Source organism: Apus apus, chromosome 2, assembly GCF_020740795.1.
Source record: "Apus apus isolate bApuApu2 chromosome 2, bApuApu2.pri.cur, whole genome shotgun sequence".
NCBI classification, from domain to species: Eukaryota; Metazoa; Chordata; class Aves; order Apodiformes; family Apodidae; genus Apus; species Apus apus.
In genome coordinates this window covers 144,427,107-144,449,198 of record NC_067283.1, presented here as the reverse complement: position 1 = coordinate 144,449,198, position 22,092 = coordinate 144,427,107, and the positions used below count along the sequence as shown (strand labels likewise).

General features: G+C 44.4%; 1 protein-coding gene across 1 annotated transcript; it reads right to left on the bottom strand.

Annotated features, from left to right (window-relative positions):
• Positions 1 to 13,475: 13,475 nt before the first annotated feature.
• On the bottom strand, positions 13,476 to 21,786 carry LOC127380823 (acidic mammalian chitinase-like). The gene is given in 9 exon segments (XM_051610305.1): positions 13,476 to 13,610; positions 13,710 to 13,829; positions 13,979 to 14,164; positions 14,255 to 14,363; positions 14,846 to 14,970; positions 15,080 to 15,245; positions 15,352 to 15,408; positions 15,716 to 15,917; positions 21,696 to 21,786. Coding segments are annotated over 9 exon segments (1,191 nt in total).
• Between the last annotated feature and the right edge of the window lie 306 nt (positions 21,787 to 22,092).

Sequence of the window (22,092 nt, the reverse complement as noted above, 5' to 3'; positions counted from 1 at the left end):
AGGTGACTAAAATTGACCAAGCAAAGTATTCCATCCCATATATGTCATCCTTGGTATAAATTTGAGGGGTCATGAGGGTTAAGCTCTCTTTATCCATGGCCATATCCTGAGAACATTCCTTCCATTTGTTTGCCTTTGATCCCAATCCATGTATTCCTGAATCCTGCATTCCTGCACCCAGCTCCCATCTGCCACTGACTCCAGAAGTCAAGTCCAGGACTTTTCAAGGGTCTGCCCTGCGGCCTCGATGGTGACGTGAGCATTATTGGGGGACAGAGGGGTGCAATAGTTGTTTTGTATATATTTATGTATGTATTTAATTATCTTCTCTTTCATAACTACTGTTTCACTGGGGCTGTGCAGTTTAGTTTCTAACCTGTAAATCTCTCTCCCTTATTCACTTTCCCTTCCATGCAGGCATAGGAAGGCAGGTTAAGAGAGAGCAATCTGTCTTTCATTTAATTGCTAGCCCAGTGTCAAATTGTGACAGGTTGGGCACAGTAATATGCTTGTTTTAAACTCCACAAATCACAGCAACAAGTTTCAGATTGGGGGACTGAAGTGTAATGAAAAGTTAATGTTTTTTTGGAGTAGAGGGAAGAAGCAGGGTAAGGTGGAAGAGGTAATGAAGTGAAAGAGGTGAGTCTTGGCCAGGCCAAGGAGTAAGAGGTATATAGAAGAGGCATAGTTATAAAGTGTTGGAATGTGCATCAGGCATAAATAAGGAAATTATTCTCTGAAACAATCCTGTGAGGAAGGGATCCCTGTGAAAGGATTAAGGCGTGTTAAAGGCTTTGCAGCATCAAACTACTATTTATGGGAAATCTGGAAAAAAAAGATTCTGTTCTTTTGCTTATCAGCTCTTAGTAATTATAGATATTTCTCTAAATTTGCTGGAGCTCTTAATATATAATGGTATGTTGCAGAGTTTCACAGGGATCTTGTGAAATACACTGTGATAGAAGATTATGCCTACAGCAAGTCAATATTTAATGCTGGCTCAAGGAGCTTCAGATAGAAATGTGCTGTGGTTATTGGATACAGGCCTTGGGTTGAGTTTCCTGAGAGTGCTGTCACATTCCTCTGGAGGAGCAGACGTACTCAGCGAGCTCTGCAAGGCTGTGGGATGGGAAGAGACAGAAGGGCTGAGGCTGCCTGTGCCAGCACTGTGCCCACCGGTGGGGCTGTGCTGCTCTGCGCCGGCTGAGAACTTGGCGCGGGCGGCGGTGGCAGGGGGTGATTGTGCTCTATGAATGGCTGCTTCATGCTAACCCAGCTGCAGGGGCTATTTTTAATCCCAAATTCTAACAAGTGGGTTTTAGAACAGCACTTGTCTCAAATGTGAAAGAAACCACAGAGTAAGGGACTAAAGGGCTGTTTTGAAAAAGTTCTGGAAGGGAAGCCACACAGACTGGAAAGCTGCCCCACTAAAACCAAGCTTTAAAGAAAAAAAATTAAAAAAAGACATCTCCTACAGAAAAGGGAATAATCCTTTTGAAGGCTGCCAGCCAGAGTCATGGATTCAAGGCTGGGTCAGATGCTTGGATTGATCCTAATTATGTATACTGATTTACATTGTAATCATAAACTCATTAACCCAAGTGTGCCTTGACCTAGATGAATAAGGAATATAGTATAAAAAGCAGCTAATAAGAAGTTAAGAACTGCTAGCCAACCTTTTGTTCTTGCTGAGCTGAAGGAGAAAGCTGCAACTTGTGCACGACTTCTTAAGAGGAAGTCTGCAGTAGGTGTGTAAATGGCCGTGGTTCTGACAAAGTCAGTCCCTTACTCTGTCCTGTTGGCTGAGAAGCTCTTCTGAATCAGGCTGCAGGCACTTCCTACTCATTCCAATTTGTTAAATATTAATGATTGTTTCCCACCGTTGCAGAAGTACTTGTGAGATCCCAGCCCTGCTTGAAATGACCTGGTTTGCAGCAAGGTGAGACTGAATAGAGTGCTGTGTTGGCAACACTCAGTACTGCTGAGATATGAATTCAGCAGCTCCACTCCAAATTGAAGAGCGTAAGCCTCAAAGATAATTTTTATTAGACATTTATGTACCTTATTCCTTTGGTTGGCTGAAAAATTATAGTAATCTATACAAGAAGCTTGTCTGAGGTGTATTTGGCATGTATATGTCAGTCAGGGCCTCCTTGGACTGCTGCAGAACTTCACAGTACCAGAGGCCTTGGCCCCAAGCACTTACTAACAGCCTTAACAAAGGGTATTAATAGCAATTAGTTGGATACCTCAGTCAGATGTGACAATACTCATGAGCCTTTAATGTTCCTTTTTTCTGAACTCTGTGCAATTTTTTGGTATGGCAAAAGAAGGTAAAAAACCCCAATGCTTAATATCATGTAAACATTACTGATTAGATGACCCTTTTGCCATTAAGATAAAAATTTTTCCCCTTCCCTCCAGACCTGGGGTAATCCTTAACTCCCATAGGTTTTGATCTGATTTTTTTCCTAAAGTCCCTGTGTGATGTTAGTCTGGTTTGATGCCCCAAGTTAAGATATTAGTGCATTTTATGCTAAAAGAAAAGGAAGGACTTAATCTTTTTTTCTCCTGTTCTAAAGAACCTTGTGGCAAATGAGACCACTTCAAGGAGAGGTGGAGGTTAGTGCTGTAAAAGAAAGATCTTTCCTTCTTGCTAAATGGAAATGACTCTTGAAATAAAACCGAAGTAGAGGAGGCATGATCGAAAGTGTGTGGAAGCCGCAGAGCTCCTTCCACTGCCATCATTGGGTTTGATTTAGGCTCACAGAGCGTCCATTGCATTTTTATTACCCCTTCTGGACACATAAAATGTTACTTTTATTGTTTTAGAAAAAGAAATCATGAATGCTTGTAGCATTCACTGGAGTGAGTCATTGACTTGTGCCAAGCGTAGCGTGACTCAGGGGTTCAAAGGAAATCCCCACAGCCCTGTCCTCCACTCCACTTTATGAAGCTCCCCTGAGCAGTCACGTTGCCAGCCATGGTTTGCAAGCAGCGACCTGCAGCACAAACAGTATTACTCATTGCTGTGTGCTCATACTGAGGCACAATGGGTAGGAGACAACACAACACATTCTGAGAATAATTTCTCTTGGTCACATTCAAAGCCTTTTCTCTGATGACCTCTGCAATCATGAATGCATCTCATGGGAACCACATAGGAGCCCAGGAGTAAAATCCTGTCCCAGCCCAGAAGCTGCTGCCAGATGAGAATATGAACACAGGATTTTCCCTTAAACTGGATTTTCTGGGGCTGGACTATTGTACCTAGAAATTAAAGCCTGTGTATATGGGTCTTGCCATGTGCACTGCCAGCAGGCACTGTTGATCCTCATCACATCATCTACTGACTCCTAATGCATGGCCATACTCCTTGGCAGTGGCCTGTTGCACATCTGTCAGGTGCAGCAAGAAGTAATGCAACTGACCTGAAAGAGTTATGCTGAGTTGGCTCTTCCCTCAGAAGGTGAGGAGAAGAGCAGGGATCAAAACTCTCAAGTGCCTGCTCTCCTATGCCATTTCATGTGTCTGAGACGCTGTGCCTTGGGGAGAGGGCAACTGTGCTGGGAGAGCTAAGAGCTGTGGGCTCTTTGTCCACCACAGAAAGCCACTTGACTGCATTTTATTTTCCATGGAAGACACAGTCAGATCTCTAATTTACCTTGCTGTTATAAAGTTTAGCACATTTCCCTCTTGCCCCTGATAAAGGAATGTCACAGTCAGGGTTCAGTGGAAAGCCTACTCACACCTTGTTAAAAGCCCCATTCTGCTCCATTCATGAAACACCATAAAACTGCATTCGGTGACAGCTGAAGCTGGAATGACCTCAGACTAAATACCCTACCAAAAAAGCTTTTAGCTCCCTGCAGATGGGTTGCGCTTTTGGGCAATTACCAAAAGCAGAAGTGCTGAGTATCTTGCCAAAAAAAAGCTCAAAGTGAAACTGAAGTTAGTGGAGAATCTGCCCATGAAGGCACAGGCCCTAATGGGTAGAAACTGCCAGAGGGACTTGTGAGCCAAAGTAGAATTGTTTGCTGTTACCACATCCGTCTTTGTGAGGTACTGTTTTCTTTACGTTTTTAGGGATTTCTTATAAAGTTCTGCATCTGCACAACTCTGTATCCTGGGGGTATTTAGTGTTTTAGCAGAACTCAGCCATCTTATTACTTGGGGGCCTATTTGGTTTTTTTTCCTCAAATAATTCTAGATAGTCTCAGGAAGTGGCTAATGGTTTGTTATTGAGAGGACAATTTTGGCCTGCAGAAATCCTGAGGTTATTAGTCAGAAATAAATATCCTCTTGAAGGGTAATAATTTCCTTTGAAAAGTATAGAGAGGTGAAGGAAAGTCACTGTGGTGTGTGCATAGGTAATTTTGGACATGGTATATTAGTGCTGCAGTTCACTGTCCCAATCATTGCTGCTTGGGTTTGTCACACTCCATACTGTCTCATGCTTGGTAAGTTTCTCATGGCAGTCCTTCACTATGTGTCCACCCTGTGCCTTGTTAAACAAAGTCCCTGTCTTGATTAAAGTCTTATAGTCCTGCTCTTACATAAAGAAACAGCAACAAGGTAAAAAGTTGTTGTTCATGAGATGATAATGGCCTGCAGCCAATGTGCAAAATTGCACTAAAAAAATATGCTTGATGTTTTTCATGGTAGATGTACATCACAAGATGGTGTACACCTGAGTAAGCAGCACTGTGGAGCTTGTCCCTCCCTCTGACCAGCAGCCCCTGTTGTGGGGTCTGTGTTCTACGATGACATCTTGAATCCATCTCTTATTATACACATTCTTGAAGGTGCCCAGGAGATGGTTAGGCTGGAATACTGCAAACCAGGGGCTTGTGTCAGCCCCAGGCTTAGGTTCAACCTGTGCAGTCTGACTTACGGCTCAGGTTTACTTTTTCTCTGGGTGGGTGGGCTGTACTCTTTCAGGGTGATTTATAATCACGGGAAAGACCTGCACTATCACAAGATGTTACTAACTTCTGATGGATACTCATACATTAGGTCCCCAAAAGAAGCACCTCTTATTGATCATGCCTACACAAATATGAGTTTACAATGACATTAATGGTTGCAGTCTTGAAGTGCTGTCAGACATCAAGCTTATTTTAGGAAGATGAATGTATGGTTCCGAACCTTCATTGTTGCAACAGTGATAGTACATAAAACATTGTCTTCTTGTTTTTTTTGGGTTTTTTTTTTGTTTTGTTTTGTTTTGTTTGCTGGACAGTGGCTGGGAGCATTAAGATGGTATCTCTAACCATCGCATTCTTGAATTGGGAAATGTCTTTTCTTTTACTCCCTTGCTCTACTTTTTACTGCGGTTCCAGTATTTTTAGAGCTTTTCTAAAGAGTTAGCTGAGTTGTGGTTTGTTTTTTTTTAAAATTGTATCCTCCGTATTTTAAGGCTTCAGATAGCTAAAATATTTACAGGTGTCTCAGTGAGTCTGGTGCATGCGTTCAGTTGACTTTCAACAGGAGCTATGTAGGTTCTTATGCTAACTCATTGACATGTTTTATGAACATAAACGTGCAGACTCCTGCTGTGCTTCTTTTCAAAACCTCTGGCATTTTCATTCTAAGTTTGTTCATCAACTGGTGCTGGTGTTCGTAGGGTGGAGGGGACAGAGCATGGTGGAAAGCATTCTGGCTTTCCATATGGATAGCTGTGAAATAATAAACACCTGGATTAAACAGACACAGACTAAGGGCTTTTAATATTCCCATCAAACTCCAGTTAGACCATGGAACTGGACCTTGTTCTGATCCTGACTCTGAATGAACTGATGAAGGGTTTACAGGTAGCTTGCTCTGTGCCCTCTGCAAGGGATACCCTGTAATTGCCCAGCCCCAAGAGCAGGATTTTCATGGTGTGATCAAAGCCATTCCCCAACACTTTGACTGCAAAGAACAAACCTATTCAACCTGTGAGGAGTGAATGCATCAGAGATTTTCACCTGCTTATGGAGGCTTAGAAAAAAAGCACTTGATTGTGAGCATTACAGTTCAAAGCTGGCTTAAAGTTTTGTCCTTTGTTTGGGGGGTGGAGGTGCCTCATCCTGCCTTTTGATGGCTTTTGCATCCAGCTCTTCCCATTGTTTGACTAAGACATATGAGCTTGGTTGCCCCGCTTTTATCTGTGCTAAATATAAATGGAAAAACAAACTGAACACAGCAAAGTAAATAAAGAACAGGAAGTGTAAGACAGGCCTCTTGAGACTCTCAGTATTCCCACATGTTTTACATTACACACCAGCAGGCGAGCACTGGCCTGCCACACAGGTGGAAATGTGTGTGTGGAGGCCACTGAACACTGAATATTTACCCTGTATCAAATGACAGAAAGGGCTGAGCGAAATAGCATTGTGCGGAACTGCTGTGAAAAGCTGTGAGGTTTCCAGTGTTCCCCAAATCTCTCTAGGGTGGGTTGGTGTTTGCATAGTTGCTTGCAGTATAAAAACATACAGGCTGTGGCTCAAATGACGAGGAGAAAGATGTTCTTTCCATTGTTGGCAAATAGAGGTGCTGTTGTAATCTTGTGAGCTTTTATTACTAGGTAAGAAATTCAGGTTAAGACTGTGGAACAAATTATTTAAATTAATACTATTCTATGAAAAATCTCTCTCTTTCATCTGCAAGGACAAGCAGTATCTGACATTAGACCACATGGTGCAACTGGACAAAGCAAACAGAGTACACTCCATTTTTCTCGTAGGATCATCCAAAGCATGTCTGCAGCTGGCTGCAAAAATTTTAAGAGCTCCCTCCTAAAGGTTGACACAGCCTGTAGAAAATTGGTTACCTGAGAGAGAGATGGATGAGATTGTTTCTGGAGCTGGAAGGTGGAAGGGGTTGAAGGCTGAATAAAGACACAGGTATTGAAAAGAAGCAAGGGAAGAGGCAGCAGGGGATAGTTCACAGTATCACTGGAAGTTTTAGCCATTTCCCAGAGTATGACCAGCTATCGGTGGGATGTGAAGACCTTCAGCATTTGGCAGTTTCAGTCTTTAGTGAAGGTTTCTGGGCTTTCATACAGGTAAGATATGATGCAGACCTGATGTTGGAATATTTTTATAAGCATGCCTTTTCTAGAGGAGATCTGGAAGGGGAACAGTCTGCCAGATAGAGGTAGCAGGGATCCTGTTTTTCCTAAATGGAGAGGTAAGATGTACAATATTTTACAGGCTTTATCATATGTCCCTGGCTGTTCTTGTGGAATAATGGAGGATATTTAGTTATGACAAGTTAACACCCCCAAATACAAAGCTCAGGCTTTGTCAAACCCAGAATATTACATGACACTTGTAAGTTCACTCAGACATATTAATTGCAATGAAGGTCTGTGAGTAAAATTTGCAAGTTAAGAGCAAGCCCTTGGTTTAATTTGTCTGAAAGTGAGAGGTGCCCATTCTATATATTTGGGAGCCTTCATCTTTGCATGTGTGCCTGGAGACTTTCCTGTTGCTGCTGAGATTATAATCAACTAGAAAAAGTAAAAGAAGGGATGATTCTTCTACTGGATAGATAGGGAATGAATATATAAGATGATATTCACCTCACCTTGTTGTAGATACCCATAAGAGGGGTGTCCAGGGTGTCCTACTGTAACCTGGTTGTGTGGGTCCTCCCAGCAGCCAGTGGTCCACCCTGTACATCTCCATGAGCATCACCATTTAAACATTGAGCCTACCAGGAAGGTATGTGACTCTTCTACACCAGATGAGACAAATGTCACCTCAGAGACTTGCCCTGCATCACACAGTTGTGGGAGAGTTGGGGACTGAGCTGAGTGTCTTTAGGAACAAAACCAGAGCCTCCAGCATCCATGCCCTGTTGTGCTCATAATCCTTTTTGTACATCAGTTGCAGCAAGAAGTGCCAATAACAGGTTCCTGTGATCCTTAGCAAGTTCTGCCACAAATCTGAACTCACAAAATGTGTTGGAGTCTCAGGGCCCAGTGTGTACACACAGCTCAGGAGAAGGGGAAAGACACATCATTACACAGGTAACTTAATTGCTACACTAGAAGTAGAAAAAAATTATCATGTTAGAGAGCTTAGTCTTGGCACAAAATAGGTTCAGATCAGGCGAAAGAAATTGTACATGCCACTTTGTGTCTGCATGGTTCCCCAGATCAGCGGTGGGAAGACAAAGAGAGTGTTCCAGGAAAACTCCATGAGGACATTCTGGTTATCATTACTCATCTTTCTCCGTGGTGCACTTTTCCCTGTTCTTTCAGGAATTGTGTGGGGTGCATACCATTCACAGTATATTAACTATAGATTGCTAGGATTGTGGCTGGATGAAGCATAACTAGGGAGATGACTATATACTGGGGGTAGCTGTCAATGTTCCTGATAGTATGTTGCTGAGGAATTCCCACAGAGCACAAAGCTGTGTATCACATGCTTGTTTTCACAAATCGATTATCTGCACAGAGCATCTATTGCCTTGCATTTAAGGTGAGTGAAAAGAGATGGAATTGCACCACTTTCTATGAAATCTGGGGAAAAGCCCAAGAATTTTGAATGTTTGTTCTTTATTTTTAATACCTTTGAGGTCTGGGTCCTATTTGACTTTATTTTATTGGAAAATTTCTGCAGTTTACTGCAAAGTTGCATGCTTTGATGCCTTTGTCAAGGTTGTGAATTTGAGCAGACAAGGCAAGCACCTTATGTCCTGGAGGTTTGTTCTCCATTTCATTTCTGGATGCAGGCAGCTGTGGGTCCTTGGGCTGGGGATTGAGTTTGCACCCAGACAGGACGAGAGCAGAAGCAGGAGCCTGGTGGGGGTGCTGCTGGGGTGGGGGTTCCCCAGCTGCCCCCCACAACTGGCTGCTTTCGTGCTAGTGCTGGGCACGTGCAGGGATGCTGTGTCAGGAGGTGGCACTCTATACCCTCTAACAAATGTCCTGGCACTGTGGAGCCCCCTCCACACACCCCAAAGGGTGCTGGCCTTGCTGTGTCACTACAGACACACCTGGGCTGGCTGGGACCTGGGGGCTGTTCATCCACAGGTGCCTGGAGCTCTGCCCGGTCTTATTCCCTACTCCAGGAAGCACAAGTACAACCCAGGCCCCAGGAGCACCTCTGTGTGCTTCTCTTAAACTGGGGTTTGAGCTCTGAATAGGACCATCCTTTCTGCTTGCTCACATGCTACCTAGAAGAGCTTTGGCCTGTGCCTGCCAGTGCTGTCCAAGCAAGGCTTGGGCATGGGTGGAGGCAGCGCCCTTGGCCAGACACTGTCCTCGACAGGCCTTACAGGGATGAGGCCATCTCGGTTTTGGAAGGGAGACCGTTTCCCATTGTAGAAGCAAGTCGTGCTGTGCTGCTTGTCCTTGGAGCCAGTGAACCAGCCTTGCTCTTTTTTAATTCGGTGTTACAGTGGGAGCTGATAAAACTGCTGATCTTGTTTGTGTGCTGGGAGAGTGGCTCGGGCAGGCCTTGCTCCGATAGGCAGGGGAACACAGAGATCTTGAAAGCAATTACAAAGCAGGCTGCAGACTCAAAAGAATTAGTGGGCTATTAAAGATTTGAACTTAATAACAAGCTTGACTACTTCCCTACCAAAACATTGTTCCCCCTTCTGCTTTTCCCATCCTCACATGCAATTAGTGCTACCAGCTTTACACTCACGGGCAATGGCCCCTGTCTTTCCCTCCCATGCCCTTCCTGCAGTGCATTGTCAGCTGACACGGACATCTCAGTATTTGATCATCCTGTGACCTGCCAGCACATGGGAAGACTGGCCACTTAGTGTAAACTGTCCTTCAGCTGTCTGGCTGGTGAGTCAGTACAAGGATCTCCTCTGCTGCACAGAGCTTAGTTGCTTGAGGTTACACAGGATCCCTGAATTTCTTAATCTGTACAGTTATTTGCTGGGTCATCAGTCTGACTGTGTAATAGAAAAGAGCATTTTTGCAGCTGAAGTTCAGTAGTTCCCAGTTATGCATGCTCCTTGGGAACCAGAAAGAATTGTATCTATTTAGCACTTTGTTTTCCCTGAAGTTTTCAATTGTTGTGATGCTTACAAGGTGCACATAGAGCTGATACAAGTATTTTTATAATTTCCTGTTAGGGCTATGATGCAGATACTTCATTGTCAAATAGTATTTAACACCAGCCCTCATAATGGATTGAGTTATAATTCCCTGGATTTCACAGAAAAGTGGTACAATTCCATCTCTTTTCCAGTCACCTTAAGTGCAAGACAATAGACGATCACCATTCTCCCTAATCCCCAAAGATGAGTGTCTGACCCTGGCTTGCTGGAATATGATTAAATGAGGTATCTCTGATAAATCTCTACATGTTTCTCTGGAAAGCAATTTCCACTCTGTTATATCACAGTAGCTGGTGACTCATGAAGAAAAAGAAAACATTTGTCCAGCAGGACATCATAAATTTCATGACAGACTTTAAATTTTCTTGAATGAAATGTTTAAAGCGGAGCAGACTGATCTTCTAAAAACACACTGGTCTATCCTGAGTTCACAAGAAGCTGCTCCATCTCCTCCATTCAAAAGTGCATGAAATCGCCTCTGCAGAGGAAGCCTGGTGGAAGACGGAAGCAATAGAGGTGTTAGCGAGGGTTCAAACCTGGAGAAAACTAACACCATTGGAAAGCCAGTATTATAAATAATTACTCTGGATCATTTTTGATAAGTTGATTGTGCCCCATAAAAGAGGGATTGTGGAACCCGCCACAGCCCCAGCAACTTGGATGTAACCCAGTTTTTACAGTGGAGCGAGATTAAGTTAAATCACTTTTCCAAATAACCATCATTTGTTTGATTTGCTTTCATGAGGGCTTTTGGTTATGTCAGTAGTTGTCAGATGGAGACTGATGCTTGTGATGTCTCATGCCTTTCAACTTGAGAAAGTCACATAAACTTTGCTGCCCTCCAGTTAGAAGGAGCAATGGTCTTTTGAGAATGAATGAAATCCTTTAGCTCTCAGCCCTGAAATGTGATGCTTGGGTCAGCCTTCAGTGTTGCAGGAAGTCTGCGTGGTGATGTTTTATGCTACCTTCTTCATATTAAAGGCATACTGAGAGTGGTGCTTCAATAAAGAATGACTGAGAGCCTTTATGTACAGCTGCTTTCTGAATTGCTGAAGGAAAGTTTCTAAAAGACACTTAAGTTCATATATGTACATCTCCTTGTGGTTCTTGGAAGCACAAAAGTTGGTTGTTTTTTGTGCTAAAAGGTGAACAGGGTTTGGTTTTGAGAACTATAAGCTAAATATATTTATCAAATTTTAGTCTTGACATACATTTGAGTGGATGAATGTTTTCTCTGCATAAATTTACATGGTCCAAAGATTTGTCTTATTAAGGATGAATACTATGGCACCCCACAAGGTACAGGCAGCCAGGAAGAATATGGCTACAATAGCAATAGAAAAGAAAGGAACATAAAAAAATCTATTGAAATGAAAAGTTGATATCTCAACAGCAATAGCAAAATGCAGCCCCCGCATCAGAACAAAATAGAACCCAAAAGAAAAGAGTGTCTTCCAAATAGGAAAACTTTTCTTCAAGGAAGTGTATTTTTGTAGTAAATTAATGAACAATAGGAGATTTTGTGAAGAATATTTTTCAGTGAAGGAGCATTTTCTAATGTAAAATAATTTTTATTATTATTTTTTTCCCAGCAACTGACTGTGCTTCCAGGCCTCTGATCCCACGTGGGTCTTGGCACTTCTGAAATCCATCTAATCCCTCTGATGTTGACAATGTACAGGGCATACACTGTGAAACTTCTAATTAAGAAAAAGGTCCAAAATATGGCCAGTCTTCATTTAGTTTAAAGAAAAAAGAAAAAGAAAGAAAGAAAGAAAGAAAGAAAGAAAGAAAGAAAGAAAGAAAGAAAGAAAGAAAGAAAGAAAGAAAGAAAGAAAGAAAGAAAGAAAGAAAGAAAGAAAGAAAGAAAGAAAGAAAGAAAGAAAGAAAGAAAGAAAGAAAGAAAGAAAAAAAATAAAAAGAAAGACCCAAAAAACATTCCTGCAGAGAAGTACTGGAGATTTCGAAAAGGTACCAGCAAATTCATATGTTGAGGCTCTTGAGATGTGGGAGTCCCAAGTACAGTTCTAAGACAAATACTGGGGAACTTTACAGGAATGACTGCAACACATTTGTTTTGCCTTTATTATTCTTGCACTGTAACCTGACTTTGGTTCAGGAAGAGGAAATCCATGGCCTTAATTGAAGCCAATCAGTGAAAGGTCATGGGGTAATACTTAACAGACAGGGATAGGGAAAAGGAAAAACAAGGAAAAGATAAGGTCTCCACTTGCCTCAAAGACTCAGATGGATCCCCAGGACAGAACACACCTGGAAGGAGAATGTACTTGAACCCCAAATGTACATATCAACTGGAAGCCATAAAATTAGATGGATTTTGTTTAGATTTTTTGCTTCCCGTGTTTCCAGTGACCCATGCAGCAGTAACCTCAGTGTGGGGAGACATGGGTTGATATGCCCCTTGCCTGGTGTGTATAGTCACAATGTGTCTTTGGATTTCCATGTGAAGGAGGCTGCAAATATACTGTTGAGCTGGCATAAATGTAGTCTTGATTTGTTTTGTGGAGGTGAGAAGATCTGTGGTTGTGGCAGTAAAAACTTAGGGAGGAATACATCAGGAGTCTCCAGGTGAATTGGTATGTGCTCCGCTGAACCATTCCTGGTAGCAGGGGGTAACAGGGAGTAATTGATGTCTGATCACCAGAGCAACAGGGCTGTGTCGCCTTTGAAGACTGTTCCCTTTGGAAGGTCACCTTTCCAAGAGAAGAATTCTTTTTTTTTTTTCTTTTTTTTTTTTTTTTCTGGACAAATGCACAGGCCTTGCTTTGTGGGGAGCCAGTGTCCCGGTTGTGCCTCTGTGACCCTGCTCTGTGTGCTCTTTCATGGCATTGCCTGGTCTGACCTGACTCTTTCTACTGTTTTTTTTTCCCCTCTCACTGCCTGCTCCGCTGGCACAGCCAGAAAGCCCTGGGAAAGGCCCATTTAAGGATGTTTAACATGCAGCTTATAGATTCAGGCTCTTCCCTGAACACAAGTGTAAGTATCACAAGAGAATCTTGGAGCATGAAAAGATGAAGAGCAAAATGAGTTGAAATGAGGATTGTTACTTTTGCAGAATACTTTATTTAATTGTTATTATTATTCCAGGCAATAAGATCAGAGGGTTCTGTTTGCTGCAGTAGGACTGGTATTTTCATGGCAAGCGGTAGCAGGACCAGCTGGCATTGTAGACAAGATTGTGATGGCCTGGACAGTTAATAGGCCTTGCAGCCTGAAATGAAAGCAGGAAGTAGATTTCCTTTGGAACAGGAAAGTCCATTTACAGGGGATGTTCCTCTCTACCATCCTTCCATGGCCCCATGGTGTTAGGAGCACATCAGCTTTGAGCAGCTGATGTGCTGTGCACAGAGCCTGTGTTATTCAAGATACTCACCCCTGCTTCATAGACCAAGATTGTTCTTCAGGGTGGTGATCAGGGGATATCTGCCCTGCTTGCAGAAAGAGCCTGTGAAGTCATCCATATCAAGGGTCCAAACCATGGCACCTCCAAACTTGTTCTTCTTCAGCCAGTCAACCTGCTCAGTGCCAGGGGAGAAATCCCATTTAGTCCCAGGATCTGCTAATGCAGAAAGCCTCCTGCCTTACTGTTAGCACAGCCACACATCCCACCATACCTTGATCTTGAAGCTCTTGATGTTGTCATAGCCAACCCATTCACTGCCCTTGTAGGCATAGGGCACATCCTCGGAGGCATCCCAAGCCTGGGTGGCTCCAGAGTCCAGGAGTGTACAGATCTAGGAAAAAAGGGCAGAGAGGGAGAAGTTGGCAAGTGTTCTACAAAAAAAGGGCAGTTGGAATATTCCATGGCTTAAAAATTCCTTGTTGGTAAGTTTGAGGAGTGTTTGTGTTGTTCTTGGTGACCCAGGTAAGAGGGAACACCTACCTCATAGTAAGCCAATAATCCAGCCTCCCGTGTGTAAGGTCCAGCTGGCCCAGGTCCTGATGTTGGTGCCCCAACAGCAGTGTTAGATGGGTTTTGGAGAGTGAAACTATGTCCATAGGTTGGGAATCCAACAAGAAGCTTCCTAGCTGGAGCACCATTGTTCTTCCAATAGTTCATAGCATATTCCTATAAAACAACCATCATAGTTCAAGTTTGTGCCAGGATTTGTAGGCAAGAGGGTGAGTTGTGTGGCAGAGGCTCCAAAAATACACTTACAACACTGAGTTGTGTGTTAGCCCCATTGTGCAGAGGGCTGTTCTCCCCAGTGCGTCCATCCCAGACGCTATAGAAGTCGTAAGTCATCACATGGATGTAGTCCAAGTATCTGTGGAGAATAAAGCCCACATCTATCTCCTGGCCTTCTCAGTCACCTGGACCTGATTGTCCCTCTAATGCTGGCTGTCTACCCCTCCACATCCATTGTCACATCTCCACATTCAGCAAATCTGGGCTCTTTGAGATATTTTTTGAGCTGGCCTTGTAAGTACTGGATCCAATTCACTCCTCCTGAGGAGGGAGGCAGAGGTGAAGACAGAGAGCGACCTGCTCTGCTGCACTGGGAACCAAAGGATGTTCCCTGTTGGCATGGAGCGTCTTGAGCCAGCCTGTCATTACACATCCCTTCCTGAGGTGTCCCCTTGCACACCACACAAGCACCACTGTTGTAGCATTCTTGCCTTACACAAAGGAGCAGGGACTCCATATGCCATGGGGCTGGTTTCTGCCAGGTAGTGGCAGTTTCCCTTAACCACTCGCAAGGGAGACCTCTTAAGTCAAAGAAATGGTATCCGAAAGTTGGCTACTCACTTCCCAAGCTCAGCAATCTCATAGCCAGCCTGAATGGTGGAAAGTCCTGCAGCAACAGCAGCGGTGACCCTGAGACGGGGCTTGTTGGCCTGTCTGGCTTCCTGCTCAAAGGCTGCCACCATTTCCTGAGGGATGCTGAGAAACAGGTCTCACTGTGGACCCTTTGGGCTGAGGCTTTGCAGCCAGAGCGGTGCAGGGCAGAGGGCTTGACCAAATCCTTCTGTTTCAACTTACCTTAACCAGGACAGTGAAGAGAGTCTTGTCCTAGGCTGGACTGCCCGTGGCCCCAGGGTATTCCCAGTCAAGGTCCAGACCATCAAACTGGTGCTGACGCAGGAATCTGATGACGGATTTGATGAAGGTCTGGCGGTTCTGGGCTGTGGAAACCATTGTGGAGAACCTAGGGAGGCAGAGCAGGACTGAGTTGGGATTTGGTTGGTGGATCTTTTCCCCATTTCCCTTATTTTCCAGGGTGCAGTTATGGGAAGGAGAGAGTTTTCACTTACTTCTCTGTCCCAAAATTCCATCCTCCAATGGCCAGGAGGGTCTTCAGATTTCTGTTCCTGTAAAGGAAGGGACAGGAACATGTTTTACTGTAAGCATCTGGTGTAACTGCCTTTGTAAGCCTCATCTGTTGGTGTGAAACCCAAAGAGCAAGTCCACAGCGCACCCAATCACCATGACCATCCTCAAAGCACAAGTGCTGGCAGCCTGCCTTCCCCATCCCTGCCCTTCCCATCACTATCAGCTGCTTCTCCCTGGCATCCCTCAGCCTTGGATTATGCTTCCATTGTGCAGAGAACATCTGCTGAGTAATGGAAAAGGGCCCGAGAGGGAGAACAAGTGATAACCTTTGCTTTTGGTACATACTGGTTCTTCAAGCCATTGAAGGATTTGTAAAGGGTCTCATCATTCCATTCATAAGTTGTGATCTCATTGTTGTTCATCCCAGCAAAGGCGTAGATCAAGTGGTTGCACAGGAATGGTTCAATGTTGTCAGGCATGTATTTTCCCAGGCCAGGCCTATACTGGGCCCAGTTGGTAAAGTAACATGACAGCATATAGGCAGTGCCTGCAGAGAAACAAAGGAGATGGACTGCACCGAGGAGATACTAGTAACTTCAGGCAGAGTAGCATAACTAGATTTGATGAGAAATGACTGAGCAGTGTTTCCCTGCAGGGTAAGGAGTTCTGAGAAAGTGAAGGGGGGTTGGCTATCCCTCTGGGAACTGGCTCTCCAAGGGAAAGAATGGATTTCTTTCCTTCCTTCTTTGTTTCAGGAGATGAGCCAGTCTGGGAGTCTCTTGCCCCCTTAAACTCAAGAACTGGGGTGGTTCTGAGCAATGGGTCTTCCCCAAACTCAGTCTTTCTCCTTTGCTGCCACATCAAGAAGAGCAGAGGGAGCAGGGACCTCTGGTGAAGTGCCTGGGAGGTGGAAGGGTCTTTGTGTGTTTGCTGTGCTGTCTGTTTTCAATCCATTATCCACTCAGCCTGTATTTGTGCTTGGAATTGCCCTGACCCAGGTGAGAACTGGTGCACTCAGCCTTGTTGAACTTCATGAAGTTTGCATGAGCCTACCCCTCAAGCCTATCAAGGTTCCTCTGGGTGGCATCCCTTCCCTCCAGCATGTCAACCTCACCACACAGTTTAGTGTTGTTGTAAAGCTGGAGGGTGCACTCACTGCCACTGTCCATGTCACTGACGAAGATGTTAAATGACACTGGTCCCAGTATTGACCCTTGGGGAATGCTGCTAATCAGAGATGCTGTTGAGCTGGCATAAATGCAGTCTGGATTTGTTTTGTGGAGGTGAGAAGATCTGTAATTGTGATGAAAACCTGGGGAGGGCTATGCCTACTTTGGGCTGTTGCTGAGATGTTCCTTGCTACAGGGAGACATCTTCCTACTGCCACAGAGACCATCTGTTGCCAGTCTGTTTTTTCTTACTGTGGAGTGCTGTTTCTGGGAGTTCCTTGGGAGTTTTCCTATGGGAATGTACCCCAGGTATGTCTGCATATATGTATATATGCATAGCCAATGTTTCCAGAGCTCTTATGATCAGTCAGGACCAACAAAGGTGACAAGAAAAAGCTGGGGCAGCTGATGTGTGCAGGTGATGGAAGACTCTAGAGTGACTTTTCTGCACTTGTGCATGTTTGCAGGAGCTGTATGGAAAGCAAAGCATGCTGAGGTGCACTGGAGGCTGATGTTCAGCCTTGGGTAGGTGCCCACAGGACTCCTGTGTCATTTTAGTTCTGCTTCTCATTGGGGTCTGAGGAGATCCGTGGGGCTGCAGTGCTGTGCACGAGTGAACAGCACCTCCAGCAGGTGTGATTGAAACTAAGAGTCTGGTGGCAACAGCCTACAAATTATTGCAAAGCAGGGGCTTTGCTGCTTGACAAGACAAGGGACCATGGGCACAAGCTGGTGCACAGGAGTTTCAAGTTAAATATTAGAAAAAACTTCTTCACTGTGAAAGTGGCACAGCACTGAAACAGGCTGCCCAGAGAGACTGTGGAGTCTCCTTGTCTTATGACTCTATGAAGGCTTCCAGACCATCTGCTGATGTATATGTACCTAATAGATAGAGGTGTTGCATCTGCCCAGAACAAGAGAACAGTGAAAGGTCCTGACCAACCTCTGTCAAGAGATGACAGATCCCCACTTTGCTTCAGGACTTCACTTACACTGGACTGTGCAGACCAATGCAGGTATATTTCATGACAGAGAAAAGCCATATTTTTTGGAACATGTTTTCTTGTTACAAATATATGTAGACCTGAGCAGGCTGTTGTGTTCATAGTGTGAAAGAAAAGCACTTACAACATATCTGTAGGATAAGTCTTGGTCCTGGCTTAGCCATGAACACTCAGTCATAAACAGTGTTGGAGTCAGAACTGCTGCCTTTGTGCAGAGACACACACTTACAGAGGAAGTCCAGGACAATTATGTGTTCTAAAAAATAGCTCTTTCTAAAGTCCATGTAAAGAAGCATCTCCTTTAAAATGGCAAACATTGAGAGATTGTGCCCATCTTAGAAAGCTATTTTAAAATGGTTATGAGGAATAAACAAAAGGAAATGTGCCATACCAAGAATAACTAACTTTATTCTAAGTTCAAGGCCACAATACTAATAGGATAAAGTCCTAGACTTTTCCCCACAACTGGAAAATAATTTCATATTCAGCATTCCACCTTGCGTAATGCAGACTCTGTGGCCTCCTTAGCTAAACTGTGCTGGAAGATTAAGAGTACAATGTATGGGTAGAACCAGGAGATCATCCAAAGAAACAAAAGATTGAGGAACATTTTTTGGTCCAGCTGCCTATGGACAACAATTTTGCTTTTCTAAAGTATTTGGAATTTGTAATACGAAGGAAAACCCTGCTTTCAGAGCTGGACTGCTTAGACTTCCCTTGATTTTCTGAAATTTTGATATCATGGCAAAGTTACAGAAAGATACATCTGTAATTGTTATTGCTCCTATTACTGCTCTTCTAGATATGATTGTTGAGCCTTATTTCCTCTTAGCTAACAATATTTTTTGTCTAATTATAGAATAGTTTATGCTGAAGGTGAGAGCTCACTGCATTGTTTATGGATGGGTTCTCATCCCATCTTTGTATCAGATATTTTAAGCACTATTATATCTTTGTGAATGCATTTCTAGACTTTGTGAAATTAAGATGATAGTTATTCTCCTCCTAGAAGACATTCTGAAACAAATTTGAAACAAGGTCGTACCTGCCCTTGCTCCCTATCATGCTAAACTCAAACTGTGCATATTTAGGATAAAAAACAATGCTTTGACCAGCTCCTGTTCCTGCTGCTGCCACACCACTGCACTTGCAGAGACTTCAGCAGAGATGTGTTGATTGACACTTGTATAAGTGGATAGAAAGTTTGATCCATAGTACCTTTGTTTTCAACATCTCTTTGTGACTTGCAGTGAAATTCCACTTCCCGTGTGAAACTTGTGTAAAAAAGCTTGAGAGAGGTCCACCTGAAGTCTCTTTTGCTCTTTGGTTGCAGATTAGTTGGATTTCTTGTGCTTATACAAGAAAGAAATAACATTTACAGGTATTCTGTCAAATCTCCCAAGTTTCACACTGATGTTTGGACATCCAGATTATCCTTCTTTGGGTTCAGTTAATATTAATGGATGTAACTTTGAAAAACAGCTTCAGATTTTCAATATTTAGGTAACTGACTACCCTTTTACTTCTCTGTATGACTGCATGTTGTTGTTCCCAAGTTTAGGGAATAGTTTAGAAGTTAACCCTATGATCTTTCATTGTGAGTTTTCTACAAATCTTAGTGTTGCTGCCACAGATGGTGAAAAATTAAGATAGTTTATAAGTTATTTTTCAGAGTCAAGGGAATTAATGAGGTATCACTGGAAAAAAAGCCAGACTGGAACATGCTTAGTGCAAATGCTACACAACCAGGAACACTCATCCATGAAATACCTGTGCTCTAGTAGGAGAAAAGCCACAATGCTGCTTCCATATTATAGTGTGGAGTGTAACTATCCCTTAGGTATCCCTTTAAGTTGTGCATGGAATAGATGGGTTCACAGGGCTTTAGTAAAAACGTGTATAGAAGTGGAAAAACTCAAAATATCTGGAAGGCGAAGTAATGACAACAGCAGCCTCGAGGGATATGTGAAGAGCTGGGAGTGCTTACCACTGAAAATTTGTGTGGACATTTGCTTTTCTTGTGTTGGCCAGGCCTTATGGTTGTTATTTTGAGTATTTATTAGAAAAATACCACATGTTGATTGCTTACATTCTTTGAGTTAATTCTCACCCAATGCAGTGAGATGGAGCTCTGAGTCTTTTCAGCAGTTGTGTATCATCATTTCATTGGCATGATTATGGGATACTGCATTTTAATGATCAATTGTGTAGCTGCAAGACCCTCATACACCCACAAAGGGATTCCCAGGAGGAAACACAGAATAAGCTGGTTGTTTAGTCCACTCTGCTTATGCAATGCAGAGAATAAGCTGGGAATCACAGAGCAATGTTTTAGCAAACCTGCCCAAACCAGAGCAAGTAGCGGTCTGTGTGAGATGCAAATGGGGAATGGGAGGAAATAACCACTGCCATGATTTGCAGGCAAGACATGGAAGACCAGATCAGTCTCTCTTGCTCTGAAGGCAGCAGAATCTGTGGTTTTGATCAGCAGCCACATCCTCATGATAGACCCAAAGTCCCAAACACATGCACACACTGTACCTGCAGTTCCTACATTGTGTTCCTTACAGTTGGTCATTTTTGGAGTCCAGGGGGTCATGTTCCTAATATAATTGTCATGAGTGTGTCTTCACTTTGAAGAACATATATCTAGCACCTGACAGTGGTCTGAGGACAGTTCTTTCTCTTGAACTCATTGCAGAGTCACGGAATCACAGAATCTTAGGGATTGGAAGGGACCTCAAAAGATCATCTAGTCCAACCCCCCTGCCAGAGCAGGGTCACCTAGAGCACACCACACAGGAACGTGTCCAGGCGGGTTTTGAATGTCTCCAGTGAAGGAGACTCCACAGCCTCTCTGGGCAGCCTGTTCCAGTGCTCTGTCACTCTCACAGTAAGGATTTTTTTTCTGATGTTTGTGTGGAACCTCCTATGTTCCAGTTTGCACCCACTGCCCCTTGTCCTATCACTGGACATCACTGAAAAAAGCCTGGCTCTGTCCTCCAGACACTTGTCCTTAACATATTTGTAAAGATTGATGAGGTCGCCCCTCAGTCTCCTCTTCTCCAAGCTAAAGAGACCCAGCTCCCTCAGCCTTTCCTCATAAGGGAGATGTTCCACTCCCTTAATCATCTTAGTAGCTCTGCGCTGGACTCTTTCCAGCAGTTCCCTGTCCTTGTTGAACTGAGGGGCCCAGAACTGGACACAATATTCCAGATGCGGCCTCACCAAGGCAGAATAGAGGGGGAGGAGAACCTCCCTTGACCTACTAACCACACCCTTTCTAATACACCCCAGGATGCCATTGGCCTTCTTGGCCACAAGGGCACATTGCTGGCTCATGGTCATCCTCCTGTCCACCAGGGGCCCCAGGTCCCTTTCTCCTACACTGCTCTCCAGCAGGCCAGACCCCAACCTCTACTGGTACATGGGGTTGTTCTTCCCCAGATGCAAGACTCTACACTTGCCCTTGTTGAATTTCAACAAGTTTCTCCCCACCCAACTGTCCAGGTCTTGCTGAATGGCAGCACAGCCCTCTGGAGTGTCAGCCACTCCTCCCAGTTTAGTGTCATCAGCAAACTTGCCTTGGCAGCTCCCTGGGTGGTCCTCTGTCAGTAACCTCAGATACCTGATTTTCCTGATCCAGGGCCATGTACCTGTTCTGTAAGGGCACACATGAAGCCTGGAGCGGGTTCACCTGTTGCCTCGAGCAGGGACCCACTTCCAGTTCCCCTCTTCTCTCAGGTCCCCTACCTCTGCCAGGTGACAGGAAGGCAGAGGATCCTCTGCTTCTCGTGAAACCTCCACCTTAAGGTTTTGTCTCAAGGATGGTAGGGTATTACTCCACCAATCTATTTCTCTTTCACAATCCCAGATACTCCGTAATCTTTCTACCTCCTCTTTCAGCTCAGCCACTGGGCTGAGTAAATCATTCACCTGGTCACAGCGTACGCAGGTGGTCTCTCTGCTACCCTCCAATATGACTGCCAGGCTGAGACATTCTGTGCAGCCAGAGACCTGGACAGCTGCATTCTTGAAAGGCAACCTCTGTCTGGGTTGCCACTGTCCTCCTAGCAACAGTTTTTGCCCGAGTGGATATCATGGCTAGGTCCACTTCGGGGTTGGGAGGATGATCACTAGCCAAGTTCTTACCTTGAGCCAAGAGGGGGCCAGTGCCCTGCTCCGCGTGCCCTGCCTGTGTGAACTGCCCTGCCAGGCCCTGTTTGCTGCTCCTGTTCACCATGCTCCCCCAGGGGCTGCTCTTCTACCTGTGGGGGGTCAGGCCATCTTCCCTTTGCCTCCACCCATGGTGAGTCAGAGCTGCTGCTCCCCAGAAGCTCTCACTCCCCGCCCAGGGACAGGGGCTGGGACTGACTCCCTCCCAGTCTCTGTTTCTCTCTCGCCTTCTCTTCCTCAGTTTTACCGAGGGTTTCCTTGCAGTTTAGCCGCTGCAGAAGGGCTCTGCCAGCTCTGGTGTTCCTCGCCCCAGCAGCTTCACCGAAACGGCCTCACACTGCTATGCAGCACCAAAGGGGCAGCAGCGTGGGGC